This window comes from Electrophorus electricus, chromosome 6, assembly GCF_041902795.1.
Source record: "Electrophorus electricus isolate QZ-2024a chromosome 6, ASM4190279v1, whole genome shotgun sequence".
NCBI lineage: Eukaryota > Metazoa > Chordata > Actinopteri > Gymnotiformes > Gymnotidae > Electrophorus > Electrophorus electricus.
This window is the reverse complement of record NC_137502.1, coordinates 3,437,046-3,460,585: the sequence shown is the minus strand read 5'-3', so window position 1 is coordinate 3,460,585 and position 23,540 is coordinate 3,437,046. Positions and strand designations below refer to the sequence as shown.

Below are 23,540 nucleotides of genomic sequence, written 5' to 3'. Positions count from 1 at the left end.
TGGCTGCTTCTGTGCATGTTGAAGTGGGATATTCATGAACTCCCAGCCATGACCAAACACAGAGCCTTGAGAAGCAAAATTGATCTAAAAGACAGTGAAAGCCACAGTGATCAGCATGAAAACCACTGCACATCTTCACAAACCCCACTTAACTTCCAAATGTGATGGGGGATCATGGGGACATAACCAAACTTAAACAGCAGGCAAGTACTTGATTCCACAGCTTTCCCTCAAACCTAATTAATCAAAATGTGCATGTTAAACTCAGCAGATTGTAGTAGTCCAATGATGAATGTATGCCTGGAAGACCGCCAGAGCAGTCGGCAGTGTGTTTTGAATGGGCTGAACAAGCTACAAACTCATTTCGTTGCTCATGTCTCCTTGTCGAACTACTGTATTTAAGAGAGCTTCAATAAGCGGTCAAACCCCCCCCCCCCCCAACTTCTAATTTGAAGAATGCTTTAAAAGTACATTAATTTAAATTACATTTTTATTTCTTTGAAGAAGCAAGCAAACAAACAAAAAAAGTAATAGATCACTTTCCCCGAACCACAAGACGCAAAGTAATTCATTACTGAGATGGTAGAGGACACGTCAGCGTCCTTGCGTCCTCCTCATCTGCCCCATTTGTTTCTCTGACCACCACAAGGACAGAAGCAAACAACACACACCCCCACCCACCCACTGAACTACACTACCACATAAAACTGGCATGTCATGACTCCAACACCTCTGATTAAAGAAACCTTAGAAAACCTCAGAAGTGCAACACACTACACCGGGAATACTCATTCACCAAGGTGAATCAAACCCTTCGAGCCCTCGCTTAAACCCTTTAACCTGGTCTCATGTACAAAGGTGTCTCAGTGTACTGATTTTTTTTTTTTTTTAAATCAACTTGTTTTCAATACAATTTTAGACGTGTAATGAAACCAACTGGATCAACACTTGTACAGTGAGAATCTTTGAGACACGTAACCCCTGAGCACAACATGGGCAAAAAGCAACGTTGAATTTCACAGCAACACACATGATGACAAGATACCAGGTCTGCAGTGTTAAATATGGATGTGGAAAAGAGCCTCGTCTGCTTCACAGAGGCTCAATCCAGAGCACTTCTTTTGACCAACATCATTAAAACTAGTTTTCCATTCATACATGCCAGTGTCCTCAAACATACCCTATAAGTGCACCAAAGAAAACCTCGAGTCTGGGAAGAACAGAGACCTTTTACAGAGAGAAGCAGAAAATATAAAAAGTGTGTGTGTGTAATTTATATATATATATATATATATGTGTGTGTGAGTGAATATGAGAGATAGAGTGAATGTCACTCAGTTTGGCTCTCAAGTTAACATCCGATCAAAGTTCAAAACCTACCAGGGCAGGGAGGGGCACGACACACACACACACACACACACACACACACACACACACACACAAACACGCCCACACCTATGCGCACACGCACGCACACAACAGAAAGAGGCTGGCCGATTGATATAAAAGGCCATCACCACCATGGTCAGTGCTAGATGTTCATACAGGTGGTGTGTCTTCCTAAGACTTCAGAAGAGCTCCCATCCTGCTCACCATGCCACAACTTGCTGGGATTCCAATTCGCAGTAAACTAGAAGCTCCTCCTTGGCATACCGAGTTTCATTTGGTAGAGCTCCAGCTTCAGTCTCCTCCATCGATACTCCACAGTCCAGGAGACCGTAGGGGGAGGTGGGAGGAGGAGAGTAGTGGAGCGAAAAGAGGAGAGATTTGGACTCCTGCTTTGAGTCAAGCATCCTGTGTCTGAACCTCTTAAAAAGAGGGACCAGCAAAGGCAAGGAGAGATACTACACAGCAAATATACATCTGTTTTTTCTAAATATTTGTAAAGAATAAATATCATTTTAAATTTAAAAAGTATGCAAACACGTGCCACTCTTGGTCATCCATGCATATGTATTATGTACAAATTGAAAAATACCAATTTGCTTCAACCTGCCCCCCAACTTTTTTTTTCTTCTATGTTTAAATTGAAAAAGGTCCCCCCAATACAATCAACTCATCAACATTCAGCACTCAGACATGGATCATACCACAAACTAATATGGTCAGGACAATTAAAGCCATTTCGAAAACTATCAAAACATACTGCACACCCACGCGCTCATACGCACGCGCGCACACACACGCACGCACGCGCGCACACACGCGCACACACGCGCACACAGAGACATGTACAAATAGACATGTACAAATGGACCTATTTAAAAGAAAAGAACGAAACAAAAACACTTATGGTCAAGATAAGCAGCGGGAGGCAGTGGGAGTCTGATGTTTAAGGGGTTGTTACAACACAAACCAAGAGAGGACGAATTCCATCTATTGGCTGTGGCTGGGTCACAGGCTTCTATCATGGTACTCTGTTTACAATACTGCTGTACATGTGATATTTTTGAATATTCTAACTTTTTTATTTAAATATAATTTACTTTTAAAGTTTCTTTTACAGAAACAATTAAAAAAAAAGAAAAAGAGCTGAATTACAAACAAAAAAAAAACAAACAAAAACAAACAAACAGAGTGAAGTCTGGGTGTTGGGGATGCCAGAAGTGCGAGGGTGGGGTATGTGGGTCGTGGCTCCGGAAGCCTGTGCTGCCCTCGGGCACCAGAGACTTCTGCTGCCCAGGGTCTGTTGCATCTGCGCGCTAGTTGGTGGAGGTTCTCTCCCAGTCCGTGGTGACAGGACGCTGCTCAGTCCTCTATGTATTCCCACAGATCTTTCTCATAGCCTTCATGCACATGCTGCAGTAGAACTCGTCGTCTGCTCTCGCAGTATCTGTGTAAAAAGGTCACAAGGTCACACACAAAAATTATTCACACTTGCTAAAGTCAAAACTAGGCTGTAGTGGCCTGACCCTGAAGAAAGAGCAACACACACTGCATTAGCAGACTTGCCTATATTTGTCTTGTACTTTTTGTTTGATGTCCTGCAATGAATCCTGGGAAATGTCTCGTTCCAGATATCCAGACAATACCTCAGTGGCATTCTCCAGATCTGCCTGGTTGTTCTGAAGGAGCAACCGCCAAAACACAAAATTTGTTAATGTTTCATTTCCAACAGAGGGCTGACCAGTTTCTTGTAAACAACAACAAGTCTTCAATTTTTTACCAGCTCACCTCAAAGATGATGGACTGGTTGTTCTTTTTGAGGTAGAAGGCAAAGACGTAGGTGAACATGAGCGTGGAGCGGCACTGGCACAGCACGTCCACGGCCTTCTTCAGGAACTGCACCTCGATCCACGACATGTTGTGCTGCTGCATCTCCTCCATCTTCTGCTTCACCTGCGCGTACAGCTTGTGCTCGAAGCGCAGGCTCTGCATGTGGTTCATGTAGCGGTTGCAGTAGAACAGGTACCTCTGCAAGGCTGCTCTAGAGCGCTGCAAAGAGCACACACACACACACACACACACACACACACACACACACACACACACACACACACACACGTCGAGGCTACACATCAGGCCCAGGGGCAGCCCACAAAAGCCTGTCTTGTAATTGAATGAAATCCCCAGTTAAAGTTAGAAGAGTGAAAGTGAAACCGTGTGTGTGGGGCTGGGGGGGATGGGGGGGGGCTTTAGCGGGGGTTGTTTGACGTCTTGGCCTGGAGTTCAGCGTGTCATCTGTGTTGCACTGGAGGTGCTGGACGCCGCGTTATCTAAAGCCCTGAGAGAGGAAAATGCAAGAGAGAAGCAGAGACAGGGAGAAGACGGCCGTAGTGCAGCAGGAAAGCTTCCGAGGGGTCTGCTCCAGGGAGGCTGAGCTAGTGAGGGAGGAGCCTCTTTAGGCACAGCCCACCCCCCCACACCCCCACCCCGCTCTGAAATACCTCGCGTACCTCTTGGGCATCTCTCGCAGCTTTGGCATCGTCCTCGTTGTAGCGATTGCAGTTGTACCTGGGAGGGGAACGGAATTTGGCATTTATCCACCTCGTGTTGACAGTGCAAAAAACATATTTAATGTTTCACCTCTCAAAAACATGATAACCACCATTTAAGACGGTGCACTAGTGCAACAAATAGCAACTGAGCTTCACAGCGCTACGATTTAGTCTCTATTCAATGTTTTTGTTCCTCTTTTCCACAATTTACTTACAAACGTGAAATATTTACTTTCCTGGTCCCTAATGGGAGTATACTGAAGCAGGAATATGTTGCCCTCTTCACACAGAGTCACTACTGAATACTGAACCAACACCTCAGAAAATCTGGGTGATTGCAAAGCAGATTCCCAAAGCAGAACCTAAGGCAATCCCAGTGCCAGAAGTGTCCCTTACAGTAAACACTAAACCTGGCACCATAATGAAATCTCTCACCATGTTACAGCTCCCTCGCACAGCCCAAGGTAGCTTTCTTTAGACTCCAATAAGCATCGCGTTTGGTTACATTTATGCACTTGTTTAAACTGAAAGCCTGAAACGGGCATCATTCCTGCAACAAAACAAGTCCTTCGTGCATCGCAAAGCCCGACTAACCAGGCCGATCCGTGGGGTTCCCAGGGGCCCAAGCAGACCCAGCAGAACTCCGCTTTGCAGTTCTGGTTCCGACACACCATGTGGTTGCAGCCGCCGTCCTTCTCTATGGTCACGTGGCATTTGGGACATTCCTGCACCACAAGAGGAAGGGAGCTGAAATCCCACAGGGTAGTGGGACCAAGCAGAATTCGTTCACAGCGTAGAACGCACACAGCCCACTGACCTTGGTGTTCGCCGCAATCCAGTTAGACGTCTCGCTGTCGTCATCACACTTTTTGATCCATTTTCTTAACCACTGAAGGGAGAGAGAATTCATAATTCAGCACCATGCTCGGTGTTTGTGTGATTTCAGCAAACGTTATACTTGGACTGAGGAAAATAAGCATATGCAGGAAAAGAGAATTGTAACATAGCTGGAAAAGGGTTAAGGATGATCTCACTGATAGACGCTACTAATGCATGTCAAAGAGACACAAGGGACGAGAAGTTTCCTTTGTTTTCACCACAACTACCCCCGCAACAAGACATGTCTCTAGAGGGGCTCTCAGAACTGAGAGGGGCAGCCTGCTCTAGCGCTGTGCACTGGGAAAAACGCACAGCTCACCAGAGGCAGAGCTCTGGCTCTCTCCACACTCCACATACGCGTGACCCAAGTTCTGCCATTAGACTGGTAGCAGAGAAGGATGAGGTCTTGCACTGTGATTCAGCATTTGACATTAAAACCAGTGGCTAATTTCAAGCCGGGGTTTTATAAATATTTTAATTATCACCATGATCTATGCAACCAGAAATACATAATTTTTAAAAATCTGAAATTGACAAAAGGAAAATCCTCGTAAGAGCGGCATTAGGCATAAACATCAGAATGATCTGCTGTCTCCTACTCAATGCGTTCGTGCACATTAGAGAGTGAGTTGTTTTGGCATACCTTACACTTCACTGGGTCATGCCAGTTTTCCCCACAGTTGAAGCTGCATTGGAGAATAGAGAGAGCATCACAATCATATCACAAGAGTATCACCTTTCGTCAATATGGTATCTCCCTAACAAACAAAGTAAAGTCCCAACAGACAAATGTTTATCGCAGCATTTTGCATTCCCAATGTAAATATTCATTTAACCAAATATGAGTGTTTTAATTTCCTTGGGTAAAGCCAAGTTCTAGAACAATATTTCAACAAACCATTATTACCACAAGCCACAGTGTTTAATACATAGGACCACAATAGTAACATATAGACACACTCATCCAAGAGACAAAGACAACTTGGAGGTGCTGGTTGAAACCGAAGGCAGCTGCCACTGTGCTTTGCTGCTCATGGTGTCATTTGAGACATTTCCTTAGGAGAGAGTTTGGATATGACGGTTCCTGAAATTGAATTGCGTTTGGGACACACTTTGAACGCAGAATTGCGCTTGGGACACACTTTGAAGGCAGTATTGCATCCTGCCATTGTCAGGATACAGACAGCTAACCACTGACTGAGTAACTTTAGGTGGTCTATTACACATTTACACTGGCCATTTCTCCTCAGAAACAAATTAAGCTAAAAACAACCAAAACAAACACAAGCTGATGTTTTGTAAAGAAACTTCAGAGTGCCCACAAATTCCCACAGGATTGTGGAAACATGAGGCAGTGAGAGATGCATCTGCACTGCCTTCAAGTCACTTTGATTGAGGTCCCTCAGCAGGCAGCATTTTATGAGTTCCATCATCCTGTCTCCGAACACTGCCTCAGAAGGCAGCATTTGATATGTACAGTGACTACACAAGTAAACAAAAAAAGTGTCCCTGTCCCTAACAATTTCAAGATCACCTTTAACATCCATAGAAGTTATTACTACATGCAATTAGCAAGAATCATAAATAAGTTAGTCAAACTGCATGGGTAAGATGACCTGGGGAGCTCCAACGTGTCACAGCTGCCTGACAGGCAGGCAAACCCTCCAGCTCACTCCTTCATCCTCAGATAATCGGATATGTGGTGCTCGGAGGGACTCTTACCAGAATTGCCGACCACATTTGCAGCGGACAGGCTTGGCGTCGGGGTACTGGACTTTGACAACGTGGTGGCAATCAGGAGCTGGACACCATTTTAACAGTCGATTGCACTGTAGAAGGAGCAGATGGAGACGGTCAAATTCCACATGTCCACAAACAAAACTTTACCTCCTAAATCATGCAATTTCCATGCATGCAAATGGTTATAGATATTATATTCAAATAATGTGAGTTTGTGCTGTAGTTTTATGTCAAGTAATACGACAGACAGACCCAAACAACATGTGAACTCACCTCCACAAAACTATTTGTTATTAAATGCTGGTACTTCAGCTTTACTTTTGAATCTGTTATAAGGCGCCTGGGGAAAAACAAACACAGTGGAACACTTACACCTCAAACATTTTATATCCAAATGCTTGGAACTGCAGTCATAAATAAATTACTTTTACTAGGATAAATACATAGTTCCCAGAGCCCACCTAACTCAACACAGACACACACACACACACACACACACACACACACACACACACACACACACACACACACACACACAAGGCTGTGACGTGCGCTCGCACACGCACACTCACACGCACGTAGGGACACACAACATACTATTTGTTAATCACCATCACAGTGCTGGACTGTGCCATAATAATTGTTGCAGAAAGCTGCCATATCCTTTTAATTGGATCCTGACTGATCTCAGCCATTCTAGATTCTGTGGGCATTTTGATGAATCACCACAGTCATACGATCCAACTAACGCAAATCATTTTGGTCAAAATTAAGACCAATCTTGAACAGTGTGGATCAAAAGTTCCCCAGTGTGCTCTGATGTCCTACAGTCCTGCACACATTTTACATTTACAGCATTTAACTGACGCTTTTATCCAAAGCAACTTACAATTATGAGTGAGTACAACTTGAGCAATTGAGGGTTAAGGGTCTTGCTCAGGGGCCCAACAGTGGCAACTTGGCAGTGGTGGGGCTTGAACCAGCAACCTTCCGATTATAAGTCAAGTACTTTACACTGCCCTACGTCTCCTCCAGCCACGCTGCTTTGTAGGCCAAGTCAATTACTGTGGGCACTGTAGCTGAGTGAGGCTACAGATTAGCATCAGTGCGCTCTCCTCAAACACAGACCTTTCGTGTGGGCTGCTCATACTTATAATGATTACAGAAAGTTTCATAATTTATCCTCTCTCTGTCTCACACCTTCAGACTCGGTGACTGATTTGGGCTGTCCTGTCTGAGCGTAAGCCGTCAACTCAGCTGTGAGACAGAGAGAAGCCCGCAGCTCAGCTCCACCTCTATAACTACTGTTCAGGATCAGAATCAGATCAGCTGGAGTCTCAACACCTCTCCTAGTTACCATTTCACACTACAGCGTTGCAAGTGAAGAATGCATGACAGCATTCTGTTATTTATTTGTTTATTTATACACTTGCGCGCGCACACACACACACACACACACACACACACACATACATACATACATACATAAAAAGTACTTACATAACTGTGTTGTCATCAACCAAGATGTCACAACTATGGGCAGGACAGGAAATGGTCTGGAATGAGACAAAAAGGCAGATATTAAGCCCCTATCCCACAAAACAAAAACTAGGCTACCTGAGGCCCAAGTCATTGTTCTAATTTTAAGTGTGAACACACACCTTTGTTCCATTTCTATTTCTGTCCATCTTTCCATTTCTATCTTTCCATTTCTATCTGTTTCCATTTCTATCTATCTATCTAGAGAGATAGACAGAGATAGACAGAGAGATAGACAGAGAGATAGACAGAGAGATAGACAGATGAAATCATGTTGTCTTACTGTCCATTCTACATGAAGTCTGACATTTTGCAATTTGACAAATGACAGCAGGTAGGAGAGAGAAAGCACCTGGCCCATTCCTTCCTCTATAATTTTGGTGGTTAAGTAGTCTCCCCAGCACTGCATGCAGAACTTGTGTCCACATTCCAGACCAGTGAAGTACTGCAACAGAGGGTTATAAATCAGGACTAAAACACCATATGCACACACGCGCACACACACACAACCATGAACTTCCCTTTTATCCCTCAGAGTTTACTTCCATACATAGTCAATTCATACAACGACACAGTTGTTTTTCACAATTTAATCATAACAATCGCATCAAACCTTGCCATCCACTTTCTCAGGCTACTGGATACACACATTTATTTAACACCAAAAGGCAAATTTCTCATCTTTGCTGTACATACGGGCAATCGCACAAAGCCCGTTCTTTCTCCACAATAGTAGTTACATCAGTTACAAAATCAACCACAGAATGGCAAGCAAAAACAGCTATTCCCACCTGAACCTGAATAAAAATGTTAAATGTTATCACACAAACTCAACTAATAAACAATAACCCCACGTCCTTTACAGCAGTAGTCTGATGTCTTTCCCCACTGAGCTGATGTGAATTATTAAGTGGTAAATACTTCCATGCCACTGCTGTACTGCTAACATCAAACGGCTGACTAATGAAAGACACCACCTCAAACAGTAACGTATCAAAGCTGAAGAGAACGGAGAGAAGAAAACAACACTCTCTTTGCTATGCTTGGCTCCACAGAAAGCTTCCCCACTGAAAAGAAAAGAGCCTTTGTTTTAAATCATTTAAACCAGGGACCTTACAAATTCTTACCAGTTCTGCACATCAGGTGATGGAAGCTTATGAAATGATCTAGCTGTCAAAGCTTCCTAAGCACTGCCTTGCATTAATAGAGGCATTTAAAAAAGTATTTCTTGTAGTTCTGGTAAGCAGCATGCCTTTTCAGACACCGTCTGCTATCCTGGTTCTCTGCGAGCTACACAGCAATGACCACCGAATCTGGAAATGTGAAATCGAATTCACACCTACCTGGTGACTACAATTTGCAGTGACTGTCGCACACTGCAAATCGGGAGTCGCCAGGTAGGAACGGTTGGATCTGAACCATCACAATGTTGAGTACTGTCAAAGCGAAGAATGAACACATCTGCACTGTTTACACCAGGTTTTAACAGCTGGGTGATGAGGGGATTTAAGTGATTAGGGCTGAAAAGGATGTCAGCTGGCAATCAGAACACCAGCAAGGAAAATCATCTCTTTATCTGGATTAACATTGAGTTTACCTCCCTGTCTTGAGCCTCTGTGAGCCACCCTTCTTACGGTATGCTTGTAGCAGTTGGACAAGGTGAAGATTGCAAAGTTCCAATGACACACATGAATTCTAGCGCCATCTCTTCTAAATCAAGTAGTGGGCAAAAGGGTGCTGTTGTCTGAAGGCAATGATTCAGTTTTACCTCCTGACCATGCTGGCTGAACCACTACGTCAGTGTACAAAAGACCGGGAGAAATGGAGGCTATCAAGTCCCCTGGCACCACAGGACTCTGTGCCAATGGCACATTGTATTTCTGCAGTTTCTGCTAGCATGCCGCTCTCGGAGCCAAATTAAAGCGGTCTGCTTTAGCAGACTTTTACCTCATGTACACTCCCAAAACAACTAAGCAACAACAACCTGGGAGTGCATTTCAGTCATAGCACTGAAACTGACTACACCCCCTCCTCCGCCACAAGTTTAAAATGTCAATTTCAAAAGAGGAAAAAATGGGTTCAAATGACACTCCTATCTGTCTCGCACACACATTCAGACACTTATGCAAGTGGATGAGCTGTGTCAAACAGTCATTCGACACAGACAAAATTTCCGTAGGTTTGTCTCAAAAAGCAGCAATGCGTTTCACCACAATAAGCCTGCATTTAGTGCCTTGATCCACAAGTCAAAAATGCAGTGAGAAACAGCCATGTGAAGTTAGCTGGTACAACAGGAGCACCGTATGACTGCTGACTCTATGAAAATGGCTGGTGGTTTTAAGTGACCACACACATATTTTGGCAATCATACTGTAATGGTCTCTTTAGCTTTATCTCATGAAATGTAAGAAAGTTGACACAAACCTGTATGTGCACATTTGCACACCCACACGCAGTTTGAGTCTTTCTTATATATGTCATGATACAGCATATCACCAAAGACACATGAACACAAAATATACCTCATTTGCTCTACTCTGCACACAAATCCCGCAATACAACAATACTGAAGCACATTATAAACACATTATTAAGCACATTAATCTCTGCTTAAGCACTTAAGGCCTTATCTTGATTCACAGCAGTGGAATCTCATTCAACTGTCTTGCACCTTCACATGATCAATCATTGTAAATTTAGTTTTACTGCATCAGATTATCTGAAATAAAGGGATGGCTTTGGTTAAATGTCTGTCAAATTAATAAATGTAAATGTTTGCAATGGAGAGAAATCATCTTAGTCTGATGAGATATTCATCAAAGACCATGAGTTTCATCCTTTTTTATTACAGGGTTACCAAATTAGACAAATGATTCACATTATATTTCACGATAACAGCTGCACAAAATACTGTATGAATACACCACTTAGAAGTAGTAATAAATGCACCATTGTTAGACACTGACCGAGTTAGGGTAGTTAAGATAGCAGATCTGACAGGGCATGTCCTGCGCTGTTGACCGCGTATTCATTAGGCGCGTCCGGGATTTTTTACTAGGGTTGATGACATGGCACTCAGAAAACAGCTTGTCGAGGTTACCATCAAAGTACCTGCAAGAAAAGAAGCAGCATTACCTTTATATAGATTTGGATATTCAAAGAATGAGCCAAGACCTCAAAGTCATAATACAAGCTAGCTATAGAAGTTTATAAAATGTCAATTAAGTGGAAGAGCTCATTTACCTCTCCATTAGCTTCTCCTTGTCCCAGTTGAAATGACTTAGGAGTATTCTTGTAATTGTTGCAGGATTCTGTGATGCGAGAAAACACACAATGCAACAAACATTTATTCATTAAACAAAACATAATGCGAACACTCGTGCATTAAGAAAAAAATCAGGATTTGGAATGCCATGGCACAGTATTGAGTGGTCCTAATACGATTAACTAATCAATTTCTAGAATAAATGCAAATTACAGGGAGATATAACAACGCATTAAAATAAATTGAGGTTATAAGCAGTTCTACTGAAATTAACTGAACAGGTTCATAAATCAATAGTTAATTAAGTAAAAAAAACAAAGACTAAAAACATTTAATAAAACAAACCAGATTCGCAGCATGTTTAAAAGCTGCTGCTATTTGTCGAAAGAACTGATTATACAGTCTTACAATTTACTGACAGATGAACAATTATTCTTAAAAATATGAATCCATATATGCAACCATGGATTAAGTAACTAAAATTAAATAAGAATCGGGTTTGTAATACACATATTACCCGTAGTCTCAGGCTACAAGATATCATCATCATCAGTAACTAATACTTTGCGCTAATATTTATTCTAGGTCTAAGGTGTGTCTGAGAGGTTACAATAGTGTTTTCAGGTCAGGTAAATCATGCTGTTCGATTAGCGCATTAACTGTTGTTCCAGGTATAGCAGAACAACCACTATAGCCGTCCAGCAATCATATTTGACTTCTGACAATATTACGGCTTGTCAAATTATTGCAGCAGGTAGTCAGCCATACACTACTAAAAGGCCACTCGTTACGCCGAAAAGTAGGCAAACCAACTTTCGGGTGTTCTCGACGTTTTCTTAATTTAGACAGTGCAAGCCATCTATTAATGACAACAGCCATCTATTAATGACAACAGCCATGATGAGGCCCCAGTTCCGCCATGTTGTTGTCTAGAGCGAATAGCTCAGTTAGCTAGTTTAGCAGCTTGGTGAGCGACTATAAAGGACAACATTCCTCTCTATAGCAATTATATATTTGCAGACGTAAAACTAAATGCACCGTAACACCTAGATTAGTTACAACACGCCGAAAAACGCCTTCCAAGCTTTCTAAACGAGTACACCCTGAACACAAACAAGTTCATATCAGCTAACTAGCTAGTGCGTATGTAGCTAGGTTGGCTAGTTACTTATCTTGCCGTTTGAATCGAGCATTACGTGAGCATGTATAAATAGGACAGGCAGTTAGCTAGCTGCCATATTTCGAATAACCTAAGGCAAAAGACTCCGGCAGCCAAAGCAAGAAACATATCGTGACTAACCTAACGTTAGCCTATCGTAGCTTTTGTAACCTAGTTAGCGTTAGCTGACTGGGCTCTAGCTGCCAGGAGTTGTCATTCTTCAAGTGACTGATTACCAGCGATTAAACTGTTAACTAGTTGTCAGACATATTTGTTTAACCTAACGCAAGCCAACGCTATTCTTACGCAGCCTGTTTAACATTTGCTGTTAGTTAGTTGTCCAATTACCTCACCTAGCTAGGTTTTCCAGCTACACGTCTGGACAGGTATCTTAGCTATACACTCGAACAGATTTTAATCTGACGAGTAATTCGGTTTAATTAACTTAATTTATCGGCCAGGGCAACAAATCAGATGATCCGTGTTTGTGTCCCAGTTTTCATTTCTTCACTTAACGCTGATACTACCCCACCCCACCCCAGCCCACCACCCCCCCGAGGCCGACAAGCAGAGAAGCTCGGTTTCCGACGCGAATTTAAACGTGCTGGTTAATCGTAAAATAAAACACACACTAACAGTGACTCTACAACACACTTACCTGGATGACCTCGTTGACCTCCCTAATACACTCCACCATGTGCTGGAGGATCTGCTCGGCAGTCAGAACTTCAAAACGATAGTCCTCCTCGTCCTGCCCCGGCCCGAGGCCGCTGCCCCCGGTCTCGCCACACTCGTCCCGCTCACCGCCGGCCACGACGGGGTCGACCAGCTCCACCTCGCCGAGCTCCAGGGTGTCGTCCTCGGGTTCCTCCTCAGCACTGTCCTCGCTGCATTCCTCTTCCTCGTCGTCGAATTCATAATTGTAACCCTCGTCCGAGTCCATTACTAGATCGATTCTGGGTCCGTGACAAGCCAAGTTATCGACGGGTGTATAATTATATACGGTTATCTTTTTAAAAAAACAACCTCGAAATACTTTAGCTCGATACTAGCATTTCTGGGGTTTTTTTTTCAAAGCTGCAGAGGAAAATAACAACAGAAGATACGCCGCTGCCGAGCCAACAAAGAGACGTAGTGACGTAGCGTCATGGACTTACGTCATACGCCTACCAACAAGAGGGGAATTTTAAATAAAGTTATTTCAAATTAGGATATTGGGCAGTAATAGCGGTCATTAATAATGTCAATAATAATGATGATGATGATGATGATGATGATGATGATGATGATAAATTATATAATAATAACAATAATTATTATAATATTAATAATAATAATAATGTCCATTATAAGCCTTTGACAATGTTCGCAACAATCCTCTGTGACTAGAATGGACGTAACAGTAACAGTCGTAACAGTCACGCTGGCTGATAAAAATGAACGTGCTAAAACTGTTAAACTAAGTTCGATAATGCATATTACATGGAGTATGTATGCGTACTGCGAGCAGCCCACAACAGACCAGTAATATAATTACATTGTGCGTGGTCATTCAATGGCTCAGGCGTCCTCCCACATCCTTTCTAGAATAACGGGTAAGTCGCATCGTGTGAAAAAAAAATCGTGGAAAGTAATGTGAAACTGTTGATATAGTCAGCGTGGTGCTTTGCAGACGTGTCTCTCTGGCTAAGGATGATTTCCAATTTTACAGAGATCCTAAGCCAACCAGGTACATGTCCGTTTTTCAGTACACCACTGTATTGTGCCCCACTGAAAATCTTTAAATTTACAAAGCTTATACGCAGAATGGTTTTATATATATATATATATATATATATATATATATATATATATATATATATATATATATATATATATATATATATTTTTATTTTTTTTTTTTTTTTTTTAAACGGTCACTGAAATCACGTTACTACACAGAGCATATTTTGATATATAAATGTATTTCGTAATATTAAAATAAAACCTGACCGTTTACCGGGGGGGGGGGGGGGGGGTCAAACCATTAAAGCCGATCTCTTTCTTCTTACAGTTACCAGTATCCATGACCAACAAATACAGATTCAACACTGCACACCTTTCTCCAAAATCCGAAAATTGTCCCAATTTTAATGAATTTATTATTGTTCATAAAAATATAGATTTAGGTTCTGAATTCTGAGTAGAGACTGCGAGTCGGAACCGATAAATAAAATCTGTTCTTTACCGGAACAGTTTCATGGAGGTACGTGAACTCCCGTTGCCGTAGCAGCCTGAAACGGTCGGGTTGTGGTATTTTGCTTGCTGGGCTATGATGGATATTCAAGAGAGTGGTAAATATTTTTGTTTGTATACAGTTTAATGTTTATTCTAAATAGATTATGTAAAAACATAAACTTCCTAGTTCGTTAATGAAACTTGTTGCTGGTTAGTATTTTTGTTAGCGAGTCAACGTTAGCTAAATAACAGCTGGCTATCTATGTTATCTTAACTATGGGTTACCTATGTTAGCTAAATGGAAAGTTAACAATCTGCACTGTCTTGTAAGTAATCAATTCTTAGCTAAGGCAACTAACAAAGATAACAAGTTGGCATTTATGGTATGTTCTGGAATATAAAGCTTAAAGCCAAATATGTTCAATTTTTCTAAATTTCCATCTCTAAGATTTGGTCGGCAGTGGGGAGAATATTGTTGACATGAAAGACATGGAAGAGGAAGATTTTGCTATCTCGAAGTGAGTACTGGCTCTTTCGGGTAAACAACGGCTTTGATTTCCTCAGTCTATTTTATTTTTTGTCCAAAAAATGATTATTACAATAAAGATGCTTTTATGTATTGCCAAAATTTCCTGTCCAGATCCTCAGACGCCGACGCAGTTTTTGATACCGTAATTGGTAACATAGAGGAAATCATAATGGGTGAGTTATGTGTATATTACGTTCATCAGGGACATTGTAGTACCCTAGTTATTGGTATTAATTAAACTAGGTGTTCCTATTTCCATCGTTAACCACACAGATTGCATAAGACTGAAATCTATCCACAGATGATGAATTCCAAAATCTTCAACAATCCTTTATGGAGAAATATTACTTGGAGTTTGATGACTCAGAAGAAAATAAGCTCATTTATACACCAATATTTAATGAATATGTAAGCAACTTTATTTAATCTTCCAGTCAATTTCATAGACTCAATTCTCATTGAGGTGCATGGTGTCTAATGTTCTCATATGCTTCATCAGGTTGATCTTTTAGAGAAGTATCTGGAACAGCAGCTGATGCAGCGAATTCCTGGATTTAACATGAATGACTTTACATATACACTGAAGTAAGCTATGATTCGTGTACAAAATATATGCTATTGAAAATACCCAAGAGGGTTTTTTTCATTTCATCTCTTTAACTCATGTTAGTCAGATTTTTTCATTTGTTCCAAAATTCCTAAATTTTTATTCTCTAGACTGGCTTAAAGATACAGTATTGGAAATACCCACTGAAAATTGTGGATAGTGGAGATGGAATGTCATATGAACAAATTATAGTTGAGCTCTTTCTGAATGTATTTTCTCCTTCATCTCTACTAAGGCAACACAAAGATGAAGTCTCAGGGGATATTTTTGACATGCTTCTCACCTTTACAGACTTCATGGCCTTTAAAGAGATGTTCATTGATTATAGAGCAGTAAGTAATAATTTTATTATGCTTTCATTATATGTTTATATATATGTATATGTGAGACATATCTGACTTTAGCCTTAAGCAGGGTTTGAAATTATTTTTCTGATGTTTTTTTGCAAGTGTTGTGATCTGAATTTCCAGTCCTTTATAACTTGCATAACTTCAGGAGCCTTCTTTGTTTGTAGGAGCGTGAGGGACGTGGAACGGATCTCAGGGCTGGCTTGATGGTTAAATCTTTAAGTTCATCTGCCGCCACAGCGGCACCAGGTTCTCTCTGAAGTTGGGAGCGATGAGATCTCATATATTGTAGCACTGACCCATGTCACTCATGTATCCCTAACATCAAATTAATTCCTAAATAACCTCCAACGTCTTATTTATACTTCCCCCTAAGTAGTTTGCACCACGTTCAGGAGCCTAATCTCTGCTGCCTTAAGTATAATGATGGGGAACTTGAGTTTGCTTTGGTTTAATATTTAAACTTAATATTTTCTGGCATGTCTCCTCTCACAGTATTTGTAAGGTATACCAAGGGAATTGGATTTTCTTTTTGTATCAGTGGGTTATTTTGGGTTATTTTAATTTTAAGATTTTCATCTACTTCTGTTTGGCCACTCCCTGTATTTTTATCTTTTACCATTTACACTGCAAATATGTGCTTACACCTCATTAATCAAAAGGGCTTCTAAAATCCCCAGAAAGCACCTGCCATTAAATGTCTTATTGTAGAGATATTGTGAACAGTATATGGCACAAGGCATACAGGTCCAGGCATGTGTACTGATGGCCGGCCTTTCCAGACCTTTTATTACGTGGGTTTTCTGTCCCATATTTCTACCTTAGTCCTTTTTGTCACTTTATTAGGTTTTGGATAACTTTTGTCACATTGTTAGGAGATTGAAAAACTACTTATTTAACACTTCGTATTGTGATTTCTTTTATATTGTCTGAATGTTCTACCATTTCTGTTGTACCAAATGAATGCTTTATATTTGTTTTTGGTTGGTTTTTTTGTGTGTGTGTGTGTATTTGCCTTTGATAGTAATTGTAAATGTGGATCTATGTTGAATAAAACATAATACATGTAATTTAATATATTAAAAGCTCACCAAAAGATAAACATGCCAAAAATAACTCCCATTTTAACTCCAAACATCATGGAGTTTACACATATTTGATCAATGTGTGTGTGTGTGTGTGAGAGAGAGAGAGAGAGAGAGAAGGGGAGGGGGTTGGGCAGCTATTATCGATACCGAAGGAAGGTTTTCAAGAAACACTGCCATCCGGGTCTCTTCCATGTCATACTTAAGTCTGGATGGAGGATGTTCCTACACAGGTACAGTGCTAGTGGCTGCATTTCCCCCATCACCTCTCCAGTCCGTGTAGGCAAAGAAGGCACTGGCACCATAAGTCAGTGTGACCACAATGCCAAAAAACTGTTAGAGACAAAACAGAATCAAATTAAAATGACTACTATCTAAGATTGACTCAACATGCTTCCTTTCATCCTTATCCATATCACATTACTTTTCATGTCAGTAACCAGTTTGTGATTATAAACTCACATATAAAATAAAAATATTTTAGAAATATAAAAATGTTTAGGGCTCAAACAATCCAGAAGTAGTTATTGTGTAGGCTCTTTAGGTATGTAGGTTATGAATTCCTACTCTTTCAATTGCAGAACTGTACATAATCAGTTATACATTACATTGCTGACATGGTTTTTGAGCAGTGGGGCCAGGATTTTCCTAGCTACATTTTTCCACAGCAGGAAATTGCATGTCATGTGATTCTGAGCTGTGAACAGTGGACTCTGAGTGGGATGGACATGAAAACACAGATTCAGAGGGCCTATAAATCTTCATAACCTGCTCTGCAATCATTATTGGGTCATAGTAGAACGCTGTCCAACTCACAAGTCATGCTATTTCAACAATGGCAATTTAAGGCTCTTTGACATAACAAAATAAAACAATAACATGCTGTTTTATGCATGTTCAATTAGTACTATTTTCAACATCAGAAGATATTTTTGCCAGAGGGACAATGGCTTCATATAAAGGCACCTCTGGATTCCTTTCTACTTTCCTTTCTGAATTCCTTTTTAGTTTAGACCAGGAAGATGCAGGGAGATATTATCTGTCACCTAACAGAGGTAAGCGGTATGACTCCGTGAAGTGATCACAGTGTATTCTACACATAAGCCTCTTTGTTCTCCAGGAGTCTACACAAAGCAGGCTCAGGTACACCCCACAATTACCACTGAAGTATTCTATTGTTTCTGTTTGAAAAGATAGCATTATGTAACTCTAATGAAGCACAAAGCCATAGCCTATTTCTCAACCAACTACACTTAAATGAGATTGAGACAGGAAAGGCCATGATTTTGATGTCATTTGTCCAGAGATATGCCACACGTCAAGTATGCCTTGGCACATACTGTGCGAGAAAGCGAGAGCTAAAGAAAGACAGAGGAAATGCCCCCACTCACCGCAGCAGCTACCATACGGTCAAAATTATAACCAAACATGTATACAGGAACAGAAAATGCATTGGCTAGAAAGGCAGTCAGATACAAGATGGTTGCTGCAGTGTAGAATACCATCAGCTAAAGGAAGGAAACAAAAATAAGGAATATTATATTTTTACACATTTGACCCCAAAAAAAAGTAAAGGCAGTGTATTCTGGTATGGCTTATTTGTTTGGACTGAAATGTTTTTTTCTGAGTGAGTTGAAGGAGGGATTGACTCACCGCAAGAGCCCAAGGCACAAAGCTTACATTTTGATAGACACCCAAAAACAATATGACGAAGAGGACGATGGTGAGAATCCAGAGCGTCACACTCACAAACAACACCCAACCAAAGGCAGGGACCAGCTGGTAGGCAGCACTGGAGATAAGTGCCCATACCAGCATGCCTGTAACCTGTTAGGGAAGAGGCACATTTTAAACATATATGCTAATTGTTTGCTAAGAAGTACAATGTAGACAACTGTACAGCCTCACATACCTGAACACTGTGAATGTCAAAACAGCCAAAGAATCTTGGTCAGACATACTTATTACCTTAAATTTTCTCTTAAATGTATACTATATGTTCTGATGTCCTGTGTTATGTACCTAATGTCCTGCATTTAGTGTGTGACACTACGTGGACTATATTTTATATTTTATACACCTGAGGCTAGCTAAACTACAGTTCATTATATTGCACACTTACAGTGCCTCCCAGTTGTATTCAACCCCCTGCAGATTTTGCAGGTTTATACATTTGGAGTTAACTTAGCATTGTGAAATTTGGACTGTAGATGGGCCTGGACATGTGAAATGGACTGCAGCAAAAAAGAATGTTATTTCTCTGTTTATTTTATCATTTTTTTAAATTTTGCAAAGCTTACCAGAGGGCCAATTATTATTCAACCCTTCAAACCACCAGAATTCTGTTTGGTTCCCTCAAGTATTAAGAAGTAATTTTCTGTTTTCCCCACCTTTTCTGACTATAAAAGCCCCTCCCCAAACAAGTGAACAGCACACATGATCAATATGGGAAAGACTAAGGAGCATTCCAAGGCCAGCAGAGACAAAAGTGTGGAGGGTCACAAGGCTGGCAAGGGGTACAAAACCCTTTCCAAGGAGTTGGGCCTACCTGTCTCCACCGTTGGGAGCATCATCCGGAAGTGGAAGGCTTATGGAACTACCGTTAACCTTCCACGGCCTGGACAGACTTTCAAAGTTTCCTCCCGTGCTGAGGCCAGGCTTGTCCGAACGGTCACGGCTGACCCAAGGACAACAAGGAGGGAGCTCTGGGAAGATCTCATGGCGCTGGGGACATTGATTTCAATAAATACCATAAGTAACGTACTCCACCACAATGGTTCCAGACAAGCCCGTAAAGTATCTTTACTTTCAAAGCATCACGTTGAGGCCCGTGTAAAGTTTGTTCATGATCACTTGGAGGACTCTGAGGCAGACTGGTTCAAGGTTGTCTGGTCTGACGAGACCAAGATTGAGGTCTTTGGTGCCAACCACACCCGGGGCGTTTGGCGAAAGGATGGCACTGCATACGACCCCAAGAATACCATCCCTACAGTCAAGCATGGTGGTGGCAACATCATGCTGTGGGGCTGCTTCTCCGCAAAGGGGCCTGGCCATCTGGTCTGCATCCACAGGAAGATGGATAGCATAGCCTACCTGGAGATTTGGCCGAAAACCTCCGCTCCTCCATCATGGATCTTAAGATGGGTCGTCGTTTCATCTTTCAACAGGACGACGACCCCAACACACAGCCAAAAAAACTAAGGGCTGGTTTAAGAGGAAAAAGCTCAAGGTGTTGCAGTGGCCTAGTCAGTCTCCTGACCTTAACCCAATTGAAAACTAATGGAAGGAGCTCAAGATCAAAGTCCACAAGAGATGCCCAAAAAACCTAGACAACTTGGAGAAGATCTGCATGGAGGAGTGGGCCAAGATTACTCCAGAGACCTGTGCCAGCCTGATCGGGTCTTATAAAAAAACTATTAATAGCTGTAATTGCAAACAAGGGTTATTCCACAAAATATTAAACCTTGGGGTTGAATAATAATTGACCCTACTTGTAATGTTTTAAAATGTATTATAATTGAGCAACTTGTACTTTTTGTTTGTAATATTTAGGCATCTGTTAATAAATGCAACTTGTTCAAAGTTTGAAGGCTCCAAATTATTTGCAACTTGTTGAATTTGTAAAATCTGCAGGGGGTAGAATACTACTTGGAGGCGCTGTATGTATATGCATGATGACAATAGATAAATTAAATTGAGATAATTTAATGTAAATGAATGGCTTTAGGCCTAGGTATTTAGGAATGATGGCTGCTTAAATGTTTAAAGTAAACAAGAATCAGTCGCACACCCTCTGACACATTTAACAAGCCCTTGAAATCTTTTGTCTGTTGGAGACAAACAGTGGCTTCTGGGGCTTTGTCACCATGAATGGACTATTGTAGATATTGACAGGGCATGCTATTATTTTCTCAGCTACATCACTGGGCACATAAAGTGTTACCTACAAGGCTGTTCAATCCATAGCATTACGCCAAATATATTATTTATCTATAAATGTTCTCAAAGTTTTTGTTTTGGTGTCACATCCGCAGACCTGAGCATTCCCCGTTTTCACGGCAACCGAGGCACTTCCGGGTTTTCGTCCGTCTCCATGTTTCCCTGTCTCCTCCCCTTTCGCTCCAGCTGATCGACGTTTAGCCTTCATGAGTGTGTCTGCATAAACCCTGTCTCTGGTGCTTTTAGTTTGATGGTCTTTCATTGTTTTTGGTAAGATCTCTATCGGCCATGCGCATATGTATTTTGTATATTCCTGTTTAGTTACCCTCACTGTCCATGTTGCTTTCCTTGTTTATTTCTCTGCTGTTCCCTCGTCTGTAATACTTTGTGCGCTTTAGTCAACGTTATTTTGTCTAACTTAGTTTCGCCCTAACCCTGTTAGACTGTCCTATTCTCTATTGTGTCCCTGGTAAGTCCATTTATTTTATTAAACTTATTTCTCATTTCTCCTATCTGGTCTGTCTGTTGTCCATATTATAGTTTCCGTACTTAGTACCGTTTCACATCACATCCAAGGCACAAGCATTTCGCAAGTGTGTTCGTTCTCCACCTCCCCCGCCTAACAGTATGACACCTAAGATCTGACACAGGAGCACCAACAGGCTTGTAGATGGAACTGTATGATGAAAGACTGAACTTCCTATAAAGCCTTTTTTTTTATATTCCAACATCATTCCTATATAGTTCCTGTGCACTTGTTACAATAAAAATAGCAACTGTAATATTTGTCAAATAAAATATTTTTATTCAGAATCAAAATAAATGTGCACACCTGTGGAACAGTGGGGGGAAAATGGGATATGTACACTCCTAAACCTCAATGCTCTTTGAACTGCTGTGACCATAAAGACTGTAGTTTACACAGGGATGGGCTGAGAGTAGATAAAGTTATTGTAGTGTTGACTGACATGCGTCATGACACTTATGCTGACTAATGACAACACTATTAACTTCTTAGCAGAGAACTTTCTGTAACTGTGTGCTGGTTGTAAGCATGGTTAATGTTTTGGCATCTTTGCTTAAATCTGTTCACAAATAGTGAATTTATGTAAACTCATTAAGCCATGGATCATACTTCCATGTTTATCAGGTTTAAATGAACAGTTCTGAAAAAATCCTCAAATGACCCACTAAGATGTTTACTGTAATAAAACATTTTTGAATCTTTGTAGAAATCATTTTAATGCTATTTGAACAATTATGTAACATTCAAAAAGAAAGACAAGACTACCTATTGTTTGTCAGCATCTTGTCACTCACTACTCTGATACAATTGGTTTTTGAATCCTCAGAGCACTTGCCAAGATGTTGGGAAGATTTGCCATGCATATCTGAACCAGATGGTATAGGGTCTCAGATAGAGGTAGAGAAGAGAGTAGAATGAGAGGGTTGGAAGACTATACACTGGAAAACAGGCAAACTGAGGGACAAAGCAATAAGGTTACATGGTCTTATTCTCACAACTCACAATCTCCACCAACATGAGAATTCCAGGAATGGTCTTGACGAAGACGAAGTCCATGGATATGTTCATGTGCTGCCTTAATCCTGTCTGAGGCTGGGGTGAGCTTGTCTCAGTGTTAACTTTCCCAGGAAAATCCGCCATCTCTATTCCAAATACAGATTTTGTAAAAAAAAGTAGTGTTACTAAGATTATAAAAGGAGCAACTAAACCAAGAACAGTCCCAGACAGTGCAGGTGTTAACACTTCCTAGTAATTCTATCCAAGTGGACAGCTCTCTTATGGTGCCTGCTAGCTACGTCTCATTCTCTGTTCCTCCTTAGCGTAGGCAGGCCTCAGAGGTAATAAATAACATAATCACATGACTACATTCAATTGAATAGAAGTTGACATAGTTGTTTAACCAGTGTACAGATAAAAGATGAATATTAATGCATTAACCCATTTAATGCCAAATGTTATGTGTGGGTTCATGAATTTTGCTCCTTGAACAGCCACTAGATACAAACAATATGTCTTTTAAAAACATGATTTGTAAAAGTTGGTGAAAATTAAAATTTTATTCTTGGTCATAATTGTGACCGGTGGGAAACTGCAGAATCAATGTTGCCTCACTTGATCAATTAGACTCAATTACAAGTTTAAATCAGAAACACATATCAAACAAAAAGTAAGAAGAAACATGAATTTCTATTAAATAGCTAAGTTACCAGACATTATTTTTTGCAATTTTTGTCATAATGTTCATTTTCTTCATGTTACATTTTAATGAAT

The 23,540-nt window shown here is 40.9% G+C and overlaps 3 protein-coding genes across 5 annotated transcripts; 1 reads left to right on the top strand and 2 right to left on the bottom strand.

Moving 5' to 3' along the window:
- Positions 1-472: 472 nt before the first annotated feature.
- Positions 473-13,666, bottom strand: arih1 (ariadne ubiquitin-conjugating enzyme E2 binding protein homolog 1 (Drosophila)). Of its 3 annotated transcripts, none has more exons than XM_035525039.2 (14): positions 13,179-13,666; positions 11,340-11,407; positions 11,063-11,207; positions 8,449-8,541; positions 8,058-8,113; positions 6,831-6,897; positions 6,540-6,646; positions 5,461-5,503; positions 4,756-4,827; positions 4,533-4,663; positions 3,888-3,954; positions 3,175-3,435; positions 2,953-3,065; positions 473-2,833 (listed from the first exon to the last, which is right to left on the bottom strand). In XM_035525039.2, exons 1-14 carry the CDS (start codon positions 13,461-13,463, stop codon positions 2,749-2,751), a joined length of 1,593 nt encoding a protein of 530 aa, XP_035380932.1. In that variant the 5' UTR covers positions 13,464-13,666; the 3' UTR covers positions 473-2,748. The 3 variants fall into 3 exon arrangements, with proteins under 3 accessions (XP_035380932.1, XP_035380933.1, XP_081571595.1); XM_035525040.2 differs by having other exon boundaries at positions 3,897-3,954; XM_081715469.1 differs by lacking the exon at positions 8,449-8,541.
- Positions 13,667-14,736: 1,070 nt separating this feature from the next.
- On the top strand, positions 14,737-17,689 carry arl2bp (ADP-ribosylation factor-like 2 binding protein). Its single transcript, XM_027023489.3, has 7 exons — positions 14,737-14,853; positions 15,186-15,255; positions 15,378-15,439; positions 15,568-15,674; positions 15,766-15,851; positions 16,109-16,205; positions 16,388-17,689. The coding sequence occupies exons 1-7, from the start codon at positions 14,832-14,834 to the stop codon at positions 16,478-16,480; spliced, it is 537 nt and encodes a 178-aa protein (XP_026879290.2). The 5' UTR covers positions 14,737-14,831; the 3' UTR covers positions 16,481-17,689.
- Positions 17,507-23,049, bottom strand: pllp (plasmolipin). The gene is made up of 4 exons (XM_027023490.3): positions 22,773-23,049; positions 18,959-19,132; positions 18,697-18,813; positions 17,507-17,638 (listed from the first exon to the last, which is right to left on the bottom strand). The coding sequence occupies exons 1-4, from the start codon at positions 22,908-22,910 to the stop codon at positions 17,531-17,533; spliced, it is 537 nt and encodes a 178-aa protein (XP_026879291.2). The 5' UTR covers positions 22,911-23,049; the 3' UTR covers positions 17,507-17,530.
- Positions 23,050-23,540: the final 491 nt, after the last annotated feature.

Excerpts from the sequence above, each read along its gene's own strand:
- arih1 (XM_035525039.2), bottom strand. The coding sequence starts at position 13,463 with ATGGACTCGGACGAGGGTTACAATTATGAATTCGACGACGAGGAAGAG. Across the intron at positions 8,542-11,062 it reads ATCTTAACTACCCTAACTCG|TACTTCACTGGTCTGGAATG; the intron begins GTCAGTGTCTAA and ends CCTCTGTTGCAG. Across the intron at positions 3,436-3,887 it reads ATGCCCAAGAGGTACGCGAG|CGCTCTAGAGCAGCCTTGCA; the intron begins GTATTTCAGAGC and ends TGCTCTTTGCAG.
- arl2bp (XM_027023489.3), top strand. The coding sequence starts at position 14,832 with ATGATGGATATTCAAGAGAGTG. Across the intron at positions 14,854-15,185 it reads GATGGATATTCAAGAGAGTG|ATTTGGTCGGCAGTGGGGAG; the intron begins GTAAATATTTTT and ends TCCATCTCTAAG. Across the intron at positions 15,256-15,377 it reads GAAGATTTTGCTATCTCGAA|ATCCTCAGACGCCGACGCAG; the intron begins GTGAGTACTGGC and ends TTTCCTGTCCAG.
- pllp (XM_027023490.3), bottom strand. The coding sequence starts at position 22,910 with ATGGCGGATTTTCCTGGGAAAGTTAACACTGAGACAAGCTCACCCCAG. Across the intron at positions 18,814-18,958 it reads TTGTGCCTTGGGCTCTTGCG|CTGATGGTATTCTACACTGC; the intron begins GTGAGTCAATCC and ends TCCTTCCTTTAG. Across the intron at positions 17,639-18,696 it reads ACCGTATGGTAGCTGCTGCG|TTTTTTGGCATTGTGGTCAC; the intron begins GTGAGTGGGGGC and ends TGTCTCTAACAG.